The following is a 13,636-nucleotide window of genomic DNA, read 5'->3' on the forward strand; positions in this document are numbered from 1 at the left end:
AAGGCATCATCCATCAACTGTTGGCATTCAGCTCAAATAAGTTTGTGCTTAAGGAAGAATTCATGACGAATGCCACTGCTCTGGCTTCTAAATGAAACCTCAGTCACGAAAGAAACAGACACACTGACTTCCACACACACAGACGTGTTTTTTGCTTTAACCCCTTAACTCCCACCTGAACCGAGCACATTTTCTCCAGTTTGGCTTTACCCCAGTCCAAAAGCTTCTGGAAAAAAGCTGTGATAAAGCAACGAAACTGAGACGAAAACAATGATGGAAATGTGGCAAAAAAGTGAGAAAACATTGACAAAAAAGTGACGAAAAATTGATGAAAAAGTGACAAAATTGTCTCAAAAAATGGACCAAAAAATGACAAAAATGTGACAAAATGTGACAAAAAAATTACAAAAATTTGACAAAGATGTGATAATATATCTCAGTATGTAAAAACGGTGGCCTGTGCCATTAAACAAATACAGCTTTCATAAATGCACACCATGCACTGAACCAAAAGTAAAAAATAACATTGAGGCGACCCATTTAACACTTTGTACTATACTGGTGCAAAAATTAGTATTAAAGTATTGAAAGCAAAAAAAACAACTTACATCTAGATCCAAGTTATCATGCTGTTGGTCCAGGGACAGCATTAAAGACAGTGATTTTGCATTTTCATTTTTTTTAACTTTTTTATTTCTCATTTTCTCCCCATGTTTGCCACAAATTCTCTCAATTCCCCCACAAATTATTCCCCATTTTTCCACACATTTCTTGACATTGGAGATGAACCAGATAATGTTAATTTGCGTATTATCTTCCACACATTATAGTTGTGTTTTCTGGTTATTGGTAAAGTACCGGCATCGAAAAACAAGCACAAGCACAAAAATACGCTGCACCTCAGACCATGAACATGTTTAGACCCACAGAACTGTCTCAGACTAAACCCGAGACAGGAAATACAGCCCTGACGGTAAAAGAATGTAGTAAATTTGCAGCTCTTGTACAAAGACTGTGTTCAAACTCTTTGCATGCAGTCTTGGGTTCGATGCCGCCGCTCTTGGTATCGCAAATCAAGTATTGTTAAAGTACTGGTATCGAAAAGATCCTCAGGCAGGGCAGGAATTATTCATCAGCCGCCGTTCGAGTCCTGCCAAACTTCAATTCAACAATTACAACAAAACAAGACAAAATCAGAATCAAAATAGTTTTTATTGCCATTGTTTGTAAACAGGTTCACAAACTAGGATTTTTTCTTGGTGAGACGGGCAACATTAAACATAAAAAAACATAAAACACAGAGTTAAGATAATAATAAGCTGTAAAAAATTATGTGAACTTAACTGTTCTGGTCTGGGCCTTTGGATGCAAGGAGACACAAGGGGGTGCCGTTGCAACCGTCTCAGTGTAAATGTGAATTGACTTTATCCAGAGTTAGACTTTAGGTCAGACACCATGAGTGACAGTAACATGACGCTAAATACAGTGAGCTCTTCGTTTCCAGTAAAAAGGCTGAGGCCTCATTGCTCTTCAGTCACAGACCGACAGGTGAAGAAGGAAGTCATGGAGCTTCTGCTTTAGACAGAACTTTATACATGTGCTGTGAATTGTAAAACTAAAGTATGCATTGAATAAATTAAAAGTTAAATGAAAATTCTAGTTAAACTTTTTAAATCAGACAATTGATGCTTATTAAGGTTGAAAAAATATCTACATATATATTTTCTGATGGAGAGTCATGTTTGTTCCGGTTCCTCTGAGTCATAGTGGGTCATGTGGACCATGGTCGATGTGGACAGGACTGTGGTAGATCTACTTTTACTTCAGAGAAAATAGTTACTATAGTAACTGTGTCCAAGAAATGAACTTCATGAGCTTCTTCTGTAACATCTGTCCACATCTGTCCTGCTGCACCACGACTCTGAGGAACTGGGACAAACATGACTCTACAGCAGATACAAGTGACAAGGCTTTGTTTTTTTCATTAATAATTAATTGACATTTTAATTATATTCATGCATGATTTTCATACTTGTTACAAAGGAATACTTGAATTTCAACTTTTAAATCTCACATCCAGCAGAAGTGTAATGTTCTAAAGCAGAATCTCCGTGACTTCATTCTTCACTTCTCAGTCTGTGACTGAAGAGCAATGAGGCCTCAGACTTTTTCACAGAAAATAAAGAGCTCACTTTTTATTCATGTTACTGTGACTCACGGTGTCTGACCTACAGTGTAACTCTGAAGCCAATCAAATCACAGAGACTCAGAGTGGGCGGGGCTCAAATGTGACCAAACTCCAAGATCCGAGATCTGAGACAGAAAATAAACTAAACTATAATGGGCATGCATAAGGAATATTAAAATAAAGAAGATAAACAATAAGGTTAAATATGGTAAGACAAACACAACTGACATAGACATTGGGCGGCACGGTAGCGCAGCGGTTAGCGCTCTCGCTTCACAGCTAGAAGGGGCGGCACGCGGTTAGCGCTACCGTGCGCTAACCGCGGCACGGTAGCGCAGCGGTTAGCGCCTCCGCTTCACAGCTAGAAGGTCCCGGGTTCGACTCCCACCAAGGACGGGGCCTTTCTGTGTGGAGTTTGCATGTTCTCCCCGTGTCTGCGTAGGTTTCCTCCGGGTACTCCGGTTTCCCCTACCACTAAAAAAAAACATGTGCAATAGGTGAATCCTCCAGCCAGGTGATTCTGACCATCAGCCTGGCTCCACATCATGGAGATGGGTCCCCGGGCGCGGCACTGCCGTCGACCACTGCTCCTTACGGGTTGCCCCAGCGGCATCGAAGGATGGGTTAAATGCAGAGAACAAATTTCCCTACGGGGACAATAAAGTTAACAAAAACAAACAAGGTCCGGGTTCGATTCCCACCTGGACGGGGCCTTTCTGTGTGGAGTTTGCATGTTCTCCCCGTGTCTGCGTAGGTTTCCTCTGGGTACTCCGGTTTCCCCTACCACTAAAAACATGCACAATAGGCCCGGATGAATAATGTGTGTGAGTGAATGTATGGTGGTGTCAGAGGGTCCGTTGGCGCAGACGTGTGTAGTCGCTTCTGTCAGTCTCCCCCAGGGGAAACTGAAGCTACAAACGTAGTTTACCATCACCGGGTGTGGAGTGAATGTACAATTGTCTCATGTAAAACGCTTTGTGACTATATCTGTGAAAGGCGCTATATAAATAAAGATCTTCTTCTTCTTCTTCTAGAACAACTACGGGATTGGATTTACATATTGAGTAGGTTTATAAAGTGATAGTAGTTTACAAAGTTTGGCTTGTGCAGAATCTTATTATTTTTATTATTAAAAGTGCTCCTGTCAATCCACAGTGGTTGTGCATGAATCACTTGAGGGCGGGGCCGAGGGGGGTGGGGGGATTGGCGCAGTGGCTTATGGGATGGCACATAGCTCCTAATCACCAGTTAGTTAGCACCAGAGGTTCCTATGCTACAGTGGCTATGATAGTTAGCATTGAGGCTCCTTTTCGTAACTCCTTCCTAACTGACAGCCCAATTTGGAAGCTTCTTATCATGGCGGACGCTGATGCACACCCGGTTTAGCGTAAGGCCTCTTACAAAACTCCTGGTTTCAGAAGGGGCCTGTAGCTCTTCCGTCTCAAACCGGAAGCACTATGTGACTGAGACTGGGCTTATTAAGCTCGTGCATGACGGCACTTCGGGCCGAAGTGACACATTTTTGAGTGACCGTACAGGATTTTAGAGGCAGTTGTGGTGAACAGGTCTGAGCTCATTCTACACATTAGGACATGGCTGGAACATGTAGGGGGAGGAAAATACTTAATTTTAACATTTTTAAACTCCTTATAGTCCCTTTAAGCACACCCGAGCCACTATTTTAATTGTATGCCCTGAAAAAGGTTGAATGCGACCGAAACGCGGCGGCATGTCGACTTAAAGATAAAGGACTTTTAACCAGGTATCGGAGTGCCTCGGATTTTTCCCTTTTTTGCCATTAACACTTAACATATTGGTTCTGAAATTACATCACAGTGTTTTCAAGAAAATGCAAATCTGAAGAAAAATAAAAAATAAAGCATTTATAAAATCAGGTGCGAGTAAGGCTCACTGCATCGACCTGAATCTTGACACTTAGATCAATCACTGGCAACAATGACACTTGGTTTAATGGAGGTCCCACAGAAAAGTACTTTCCTCTGATGCATGTGGTCCATCATAGATACAAGGTGATCGAGTTAATGTCCAGTCAACCACAGCTGTTTATTCGAAGTGCTTGTCTTAAAGGATGGCGATATAGTAGACCATACTGCCTTTGCTCTGCCCGATACCGTCAGATCTCGGAAGCTAAGCAGGGAAAGGCCTGGCAGGTACTTGGATGGGAGACCATTTGGGAACACCGGGAAGCCTGGGGTGACGGCAATGGCCGCTGGCTGCTCTGCTTCTTGGCAACAACACTAGGGGCCGCCATTGCTGTAGTACCTCCAAATCACCGCTAGTCTCCCATTGAAATGCATTGGACTTAAGACACGTGAAAAACAACTTTAGAGCCTGGTCCACAATTTTCTTAAACTTTATACGAGATATTCCCGATAACGCTGGGTTAGTTGCAATTAATGAGACCAGGCTGGTGTTCGTAACTGAACGTGACTATAGTGAGTGGGTGAGAGGGTGGTGGTGGTCGGAGGGTCTAGTGCTGCTCCTCTCTCCTGACGTTGACCAGAGACACTGAGGAGCCCCTTAAATTCCAACACAGCCCAAAGCCAGCGTACAGCGGCTCCGTGAAGGTGCTTCTGAAGGTGTGAAGGTGTGTGAACTCCCCAGAGGAGTGTTTAAAAAAGGACAGAGTGCCAGCTTCGCAGTCCAGGAACACGGCCACACGCCCGGATTCGGTGAAGGGATGGGGCAATTGATCAAACCAAGAAGACGGCAGCTCGGTCTGCATTTTGTTGTGGTAGACCGCGCATCCGTTAAAATTGCGTAGACACCAGGAGTGATCGTTGGCTCCAAACAGCTGCTTTTCATCTTCGCCTTTGCGGATGATTTTTCTGTAGCTGACGGCGATGTCCACAGAGCCTCTCCACTCCACCTCCCAGTAACAGCGGCCGGTGAGGGGGGAGGCACAGAGCACCTGTGTGAAATGCTCAAAGCGCTCGGGTTGGTCGTCTCCAAACCGCAGATACTTCAGGAGGCTGTGAGATACTCTCCTGCGGTCCTCAGACACACTCAAGGCTCTATGAGCGCTGTTCGGGTCCAGAGAGAGATCACAATAATCTGAGAATCAAAAGAAACACACCATAGTTCTATCAAATCTGGATGGTGCACCCAAAGAGGCCGCCAATTTATTTCAATAGCCCCTGGTGAATGGTGCATGATGACAGTGTTAACTGATGCCTCTGACACGAGAGGATCACAGGCTCAGTTTCAGACACGTTTAATTTACTTATTCATTTAAGAAAAAGAGGAATACACTTTAAAGCAGTACTAAGTAACTCTTCCCCCTAGAGGCCATAAGCGCAACTGCAGGTGTAGTAGCAAGTTACGATTTTTTAACGTATTAATTGTCTTGGAGAGTAAATACTACGCTGACAGGAAAGGCGAAGGGAGAGAGGGTTACTCTGCATACACAAATTATTAAAATGTGAACTGTGTTTACCCTACACTGGCCAACAGGATAAAAACTGTTCATCATTTCATGCACAGAGACTATTTAAAACAATAAATGAATAAATAAACAAAACAATGCTTTAAAATCAAAAGTATTAGCAATAACTTACAGCTCTTTTGGGACGGTCTGGAAAGCCGCTCCACTTCTGTGGGCTCCACTCTGTAGGACAATGAATAATCATGCATTATCAGAGGAGAATATTTACTCAAGTAAGAGTACAGATACTTCATTATAGTATTACTCAAGTACAAGAAAAAAGTACCATAAGGTAACTAGAGATCGACCGATGTGAGTTTTTCTTAGGCACCGCCCGGTGTTTTTGGATGATTTTAAAAATGTCTCATCCATAATCCTGTGTTTGAAGCTTAATCTAAACTGTAAAATCCGTCAGTGTTGATCTGTGACAGCAGGGGGCGCTTTATTAGAGGCATAGGGCTGATTTATTCAGTACATTCATGTTTAGTAAATACATCAGAGGGAGCTCGTTCGAAAGACAAAAAAGAAGCATATTCCAAAACAAAACCAGTAAGTCTCAATCTCTCATGGTTCCGATATTATAAGCAAAAGTCTGCAGCAGAGTAACATATAAAATATGGTCCGAGCCTCAGAAACTTGTGACCAATTTTCACCGTGATTTTTCTCAGCTCCTGAGGCTTAGGAAGTTGGGGAGGGCTAATTTTTACAGCCATGACTGACTCGTTCCCATGCAAAGAATGTCTCACTTTCAGTCCCGGAGATATCAGCAAAATATTAGCCGATAGCCGATGTTGTAAAATACATATACAGTGGGTCAGTTCCCCATAGACTTTCCTACTGGATTTCGGCCAAATACTTTTTTGCTCCACTGCAGGTCAACCTATCATGGTCTAAGACTATGGTCTCATTACTCTAAGAAGTACAATTCTTCCAAAACTGAGTGCTACCCGCCTCTGTACATTATCCACCCACTCCCACACCAGCGGGTGATAAGAACGGTTACACTCACTGCCCTCCTTAGCTAAACCTTTTCTAATGTTAGTCAAGCTGGGTTTTCCCCCAATTTTTCAGTAAATGAAAAACTAATGTTTTGATTAGATACATAATTTTCAAATATTTTTCTTTTTGTAATAATAATTTTCCATATATTATGTTTTTACTGCATGTTTGAGTTTCAGTATATGATATGACTCTTAAATGCAGCAGAAGTCTGAAGTTCTGTCAAAAGCAGAAGCTCCATGACTTCCTTCTTCACTTCTCAGTCTGTGACTGAAGAGCAATGAGGCCTCAGTCTTTTTACTGGAAACAAAGAGCTCACTGTGTTTGGCGTCATGTTACTGTCACTCATGGTGTCTGACCTAAAGTCTCACTCTGAAGAAAGTCAACTCACATTTACACTTAGAAGGTTGGAAGGGCGCCCCCTTGTGTCACCTTGCATCCAAATGGCCGGAACATAACAGCGGGTCAAGCACTGAAATATTTGTTTTTGTCTCAGAGCTTGGATCTTGGCGTTTGGTCACATTCGATGTGATCTGATTGGCTTCAGAGTTACACTGTAGGTCAGACACCGTGAGTGGCAGTAACATGACGCTAAAACATGACGCTACAAGTGTGATCTTTAGTTTGAACAGAAAGTCTCAGGCGACCTGGCACTTCAGTCACAGACCGACAGGTGAAGAAGGAAGTCATGGTGAATCTGGATTAAAAAAAATACAAAAACTTGTCAATTGTATCTGGTGTCTGACCGTGAGTCTCACTCTGAAGAAAGTCAATTCACATTTACAGTGAGAAGGTTGGAAGGGCGCCCCCTTGTGTCACCTTGCATCCAAATGCTCAGACCACAACAGCGAGTCCTATATGGGCTCAGGTATTTTAAGAGGTTAACAGGTCATTATAAATTCTGTCTACAAACACTCTCACTCCAACAGCAGGAAAGCACCTCTACAGACAGATGAATGCAAAAGGCCAGTGTGGCTCGCTAAAGTATAGCTAATGCCAAAGTTATGCCAGTTCTGGGGTGTGTCGTGTTGTTGTGAGGTGCTCACCGCAGTGTATGCACCAGGCCCTGCAGAGCGGTGAGCTGAGTGCAGAGGGACAGGTTGTTGTTGGTAAGATCCAGCTCCTTTAGGGACGAGGACGAGCTCAGAGCAGACACCAGAGTAGCCACGCCCTCCTCCGACACCAAACATCGAGACAATCTGCAACACACAGAAAAGCAGAGACGAGTCCTGCAGTCCTAGTATGTGCTGTGTGTAATGTTGTCGACCGATTGTACCTGAGTGACTGAAGCCTGCAGGGGGCGCTCTTCAGGCCTGCACACAGCAGGTCCAGCCCGGAGTTCTCCAGACGATTGTTACTGAGATCCAGATGTTTGAGAGACGAACGGGGGAGAACGCAGGAGAGAAGCCCACAACTGCGCTCCGTCAGGTTACAACACGACAGGCTGTGGACAGACACAAGAGACAGAGGAACAGGTGAGGGGTCAGAGGTTAAACAGACAGAGGAACAGGTGAGGGGTCAGAGGTTAAACAGACAGAGGAACAGGTGAGGGGTCAGAGGTTAAACAGACAGAGGAGCAGGTGAGGGGTCAGAGGTAAACAGACAGAGGAACAGGTGAGGGGTCAGAGGTTAAACAGACAGAGGAACAGGTGAGGGGTCAGAGGTAAACAGACAGAGGAACAGGTGAGGGGTCAAAGGTAAACAGACAGAGGAACAGGTGAGGGGTCAGGGGTAAACAGACAGAGGAACAGGTGAGGGGTCAGAGGTAAACAGACAGAGGAACAGGTGAGGGGTCAAAGGTAAACAGACAGAGGAACAGGTGAGGGGTCAGAGGTAAACAGACAGAGGAACAGGTGAGGGGTCAAAGGTAAACAGACAGAGGAACAGGTGAGGGGTCAAAGGTAAACAGACAGAGGAACAGGTGAGGGGTCAAAGGTAAACAGACAGAGGGATGGGTGAAGGGTCAGAGGTTAAACAGAGACAGAGGAACAGGTGAGGGGTCAGAGGTAAACAGACAGAGATCTTGATCTAACAGCAATTGGCGTGCTTTAACCCTCGTGTCGCCTTCGCGGGTCTTTTTGACCCGCTGTCATGCTCCGGGCATTTGGATGCAAGGTGACACAAGGGGGCGCCCTTCCAAACTTCTCAGTGTAAATGTGAGTTGACTTTCTTCAGAGTGAGACTTTCGGTCAGACACCATGAGTGACAGTAACATGACGCTAAATACAGTGAGCTCTTTGTTTCCAGTAAAAAGTCTGAGGCCTCATTGCTCTTCAGTCACAGACTGAGAAGTGAAGAAGGAAGTCATGGAGCTTCTACTTTAGACAGAACTTCAGACTTCTGCTGCCTGTTGGGGTCGTATTGTTGCAATCTGTAAAGCACTTTGTGATATCTTTCCACATGAAAACTGCTTTATAAATAAAGTTTGATTGATTGCTCATATTCTGAAACTCAAATCTGTAGTAAAAACATTATATATGGAAAACAACTACAATTACAAAAATGCTGTATCTAATCCAAAAAAGTTTTTTTTTTTAAATTTACTCTCATTCTAAAAAAGAAAACCCAAACAAACCCAGGTCATTTGTATCTGCTGTAAAGTCATGTTTGACCCAGTTCCTCTGAGTCGTGGTGCAGCAGGACTGATGTGGACAGATGTTACAGAAGAAGCTCAAGAGGTTCATTTCTTCAACAGTTACTATAGTTATTTTCTCCAAAGTAAAAGTAGATCTACCACAGTCCTGTCCACATCTGTCATGGTCCACCATGACCCACCATGACTCAGAGGAACTGGGACAAACATGACTTTACAGCAGATACAAATGTTTTTTGTTTTTTTTTAGAATGAGACTAAATAAAAATATTTTTTTGATTAGATACATGATTTTCAAATATTTTCTTTTTGTAATTGTAATAACAATTTTCCATATATTATGTTTCTACTACAGATTTTAGTTTCAGAATATGATCAATCAATCAAACTTTATAAAGCACTTTTCATACCAAAAGGTATCACGAAGTGCTTTACAGATTACAGAATTTGATATGATATAATATGACTCTCACATGCCGCAGAAGTCTGAAGTCCTGTCTAAAGCAGAAGCTCCATAACTTCCTTCTTCACTTCTCAGTCTGTGACTGAAGAGCAATGAGGCCTCAGCCTTTTTTACTGGAAACAAAGAGCTCACTGTATTTAGCGTCATGTTTCTGTCACTCATGGTGTCTGACCTAAAGTCTAACTCTGTAGAAAGTCAACTCACATTTACACTGAGAAGGTTGGAAGGGCGCCCCCTTGTGTCACCTTGCATCCAAATGCCCGGAACATACCAGCGGGTCTAAAAGACCCGCGAAGGCGACACGAGGGTTAACCCTTGGTTTGGTTGGGGCATTTCATGCCACTTTTTGCTGTTGTTTTGGCCATAACTTTTTTCCATTTTTGAGATACAGTGGTCCCTCGATAAAAAGGGGTTCACCTTTCGCGGCCTCACTGTTTAGCGGATGTATTTTTACATGCTTTTTTACAGCGTCTGAACGCCATACACGCATTGTGTTCTGCGTCCTGATTGGCTAGTCGTAGAGTGAGCCTCCTCTCGTGCATAGAGGATTTTTGTCATCATTTGTCCCATCAACACAGCTCTTTGTTTTCAGTAAAAAGGCTAAGGCCACATTGCTCTTCAGTCACAGACTGAGAAGTGAAGAAGGAAGTCATGGAGATTCTGCTTTAGACAGAACTTCAGACTTCTGCTGAGAACTGTAAAACTGAAGTATGTAGTAAATAAATTAAGAATGAAATGAGAATTCTAATTAAACTCTATTTCTGAATTCCGATATTTTTTAATCACACAATTGATGCTTTTAAAGGTTAAAAAAATAACCATATATATTATCTGACGTAGACGTAGAGTCATGTTTTTTCCAGTTTCTCTGAGTCGTGGTGGGTCATGGTGGACCATGACAGATGTGGACAGGTCTGTGGTAGATCTACTATAGAAACTGTTGAATGAAGCTCACCAGCTTCTTCTGTAACATCTGTCCACAACAGTCCTGCTGCACCACGACTCAGAGGAACTGGGACAAACCTGACTCTCATTGATAATTAACCAATATTTTAATCACTTACAGGATATTTCACACTTATTATGAAGGCATACTTGAATTTCAATATATTATTCTTACATCCAGCAGAAGTGAAATGTTCTAAAGCAGAATCTCCATGACTTCCTTCTTCACTTCTCAGTCTGTGACTGAAGAGCAATGAGGCCTCAGTCTTTTTACAGAAAATAAAGAGCTCACTTTTTACTCATGTCGCTGTGACTCACAGTGTCTGACCTGCAGTACAACAACCTACAAAATAGTAACTATTATATGGCCAATTTAAAAAATGAACAATAAAAAATAGCAAAAAAAAAGGCTTACACCGCGCCCAGACCAGTTATCCCTCCATGAGCCTCGTAACTTCACACAAACATCAGCTCGTTCTCACTTTGCTTTGGGCATGAGCCCCATAGAAAACAATGTGAAATAGACTTCTTTACACAGTCCTATTATTACTGTAAAAGCTCACATCAAAATCAAAGCGGTTACTGATCTTTGACATACCCAATTTGCCCATTTTAAAATGTAAATCCATTTTCAGCCCAAACCATTGTTTATATGGAAAATGGGCTATTTTGTGTGCAATTTTTTGTCCATTTATGAAATTGGCAATAAAATAGTTGAATATGTTCAAACTTTGTTAGTTTTGTGCAGAACTTAATATTTTACAATATTTTTTACAGCCATCAAAAAGTGTCACAAAAAGCCGCTTACAGATCATAAGGGTGGTGTTTCATAAGGGTTAAACAATGTGAATTATCCACTGACAGTGTATTTGGTCTGACGGTTCTCACCTGAGGGTCTCCAGTGTGCAGGGGGCGCTCTTGAGTCCCTCACACAGCCGCTCCACTCCAGAGTCCAGAATGGGGTTATTACTGAGGTCCAGCATCTTGAGAGTGCAGGACTCTGAGGACAGGAGTGAGGACAGGGCTGCACAGCTGCGCTCCGTCAGGTTGCAGTCACTCAGCCTGGGGAGAGAGGACAGGCTCTTCACTATCTGAAACAACTACACATCATTTGTTATCAGACTGGTTAGTACTATCACGTCTTTGAAAGATTCTTAGGCCGTGAAAGGCTTTTATATGTTCTGCATGAGTCTACTATCAAGATGGTTTCTTAATAGGAGTACCCTATTAACCCTCGTGTCGCCTTCGCGGGTCTTTTTGACCCGCTGTCATGTTCCGGGCATTTGGATGCAAGGTGACACAAGGGGGCGCCCTTCCAACCTTCTCAGTGTAAATGTGAATTGACTTTCTTCAGAGTGAGACTTTAGGTCAGACACCATGAGTGACAGTAACATGACGCCAAACACAGTGAGCTCTTTGTTTCCAGTAAAAAGTCTGAGGCCTCATTGCTCTTCAGTCACAGACTGAGAAGTGAAGAAGGAAGTCATGGAGCTTCTGCTTTAGACAGAACTTCAGACTTCTGCTGCATGTAAGAGTCATATCATTTTCTGAGACTCAAATATGTAGTAAAAACATAATATATGGAAAATTATTATTACAATTACAAAAAGAAAAACATTTGAAAATCCTGTATCTAATCAAAACATTTTTTTTTTTTTTAATTTACTCTCATTATAAAAAAGAAAAAAACAAAGCCAGGTCATTTGTATCTGCTGTAGGTCATGTTTGTCCCAGTTCCTCTGAGTCGTGGTGCAGCAGGACTGATGTGGACAGATGTTACAGAAGAAGCTCATGAGGTTCATTTCTTCAACAGTTACTATGTAACTATTTTCTCCAAAGTAAAAGTAGATCTACCACAGTCCTGTCCACATCTGTCATGGTCCACCATGACCCACCATGACTCAGAGGAACTGGGACACACATGACTTTACAGCAGATACAAATGGTTAGGGTTTGTTTGGGTTTTCTTTTTTAGAATGAGAGTAAATAAAATAAAAAAGTAATTTTTTGATTAGATACAGGATTTTCAATTATTTTTTCTTTTTGTAATAACTATTTTCCATGTATTATGTTTTTACTACAGATTTGAGTTTCAGAATATAATCAATCAATGTTTCTAAAGCGCTTTTCATACCAAAAGGTATCACAAAGTGCATTACAGATTACAACAATTGGTATGATGTAATATGACCGCTACATGCAGCAGAAATCTGAAGTTCTGTCTAAAGCAGAAGCTCCATGACTTCCTTCTTCACTTCTCAGTCTGTGACTGAAGAGCAATGAGGCCTCAGCCTTTTTACTGTAAACAAAGAGCTCACTGTATTTAGCGTCATGTTACTGTCACTCATGGTGTCTGACCTAAAGTCTAACTCTGAAGAAAGTCAACTCACATTTACACTGAGAAGGTTGGAAGGGCGCCCCCTTGTGTCACCTTGCATCTAAATGCCCGGAACATACCAGCGGGTCAAAAAGACCCGCGAAGGCGACACGAGGGCTATGGAGATCCTAGTTCAATTTTGGAAAAGAGACCAGCAAGTTTTGACTATGGAAATTTAGCTCATTTTAAACAAGTGAACATCAAGCAGCATTAAACTTACAGAGCTTTTTTGGAGGCTTGCACTACGGGCAGAAGCTTCAGCAGAACTTCCTCAGATGGATGGTATTTCTGCAGGTCGAACACCTCCTGATCTGTGGACAGCAGGAGGAAGCAGAGAGTCGACCACTGAGCGGGGGACATGCTGGGATTAATGTGCCCCTCCCTAATGCTCAACTGGATCTGTTCCTCCAGACTGTGGTCGTTCAGTTCGTTCAGACAGTGCAGCAGGTTCAGCCTATTCTCTTCAGACAGAACCGTCTCATTGATTTTCTTTTTGATGTACTGTACATTTGAATAATTCATGTTGTCACTTCCTGTCTGTGTCAGCAGACCTTGGAGAAGGCTCTGATTGGTCGGGAGAGAAAGCCCCAGGAGGAAGCGCAGGAACAAGTCCAGGCGTCCGTTTG

At 42.6% G+C, this 13,636-nt stretch overlaps 1 protein-coding gene across 1 annotated transcript in view; it reads right to left on the bottom strand.

The window, feature by feature from the left end:
• Window positions 1-4,679: 4,679 nt before the first annotated feature.
• The window catches only part of LOC306982459 (NLR family CARD domain-containing protein 3-like), a gene marked incomplete at both ends in the record, with an annotated part of 160,469 nt that continues 151,512 nt past the window's right edge, over window positions 4,680-13,636 (bottom strand). Inside the window, 6 exons of the mRNA XM_079582394.1 lie at window positions 4,680-5,263; window positions 5,767-5,816; window positions 7,679-7,831; window positions 7,909-8,076; window positions 11,522-11,695; window positions 13,231-13,561. Coding sequence (XP_079438520.1) covers window positions 4,680-5,263; window positions 5,767-5,816; window positions 7,679-7,831; window positions 7,909-8,076; window positions 11,522-11,695; window positions 13,231-13,561 — 1,460 coding nt within the window. The remainder of the gene's footprint in view (window positions 5,264-5,766; window positions 5,817-7,678; window positions 7,832-7,908; window positions 8,077-11,521; window positions 11,696-13,230; window positions 13,562-13,636) is intronic.

This window comes from Gobius niger (genome assembly GCF_951799975.1).
Source record: "Gobius niger genome assembly, chromosome: 24".
NCBI classification, from domain to species: domain Eukaryota; kingdom Metazoa; phylum Chordata; class Actinopteri; order Gobiiformes; family Gobiidae; genus Gobius; species Gobius niger.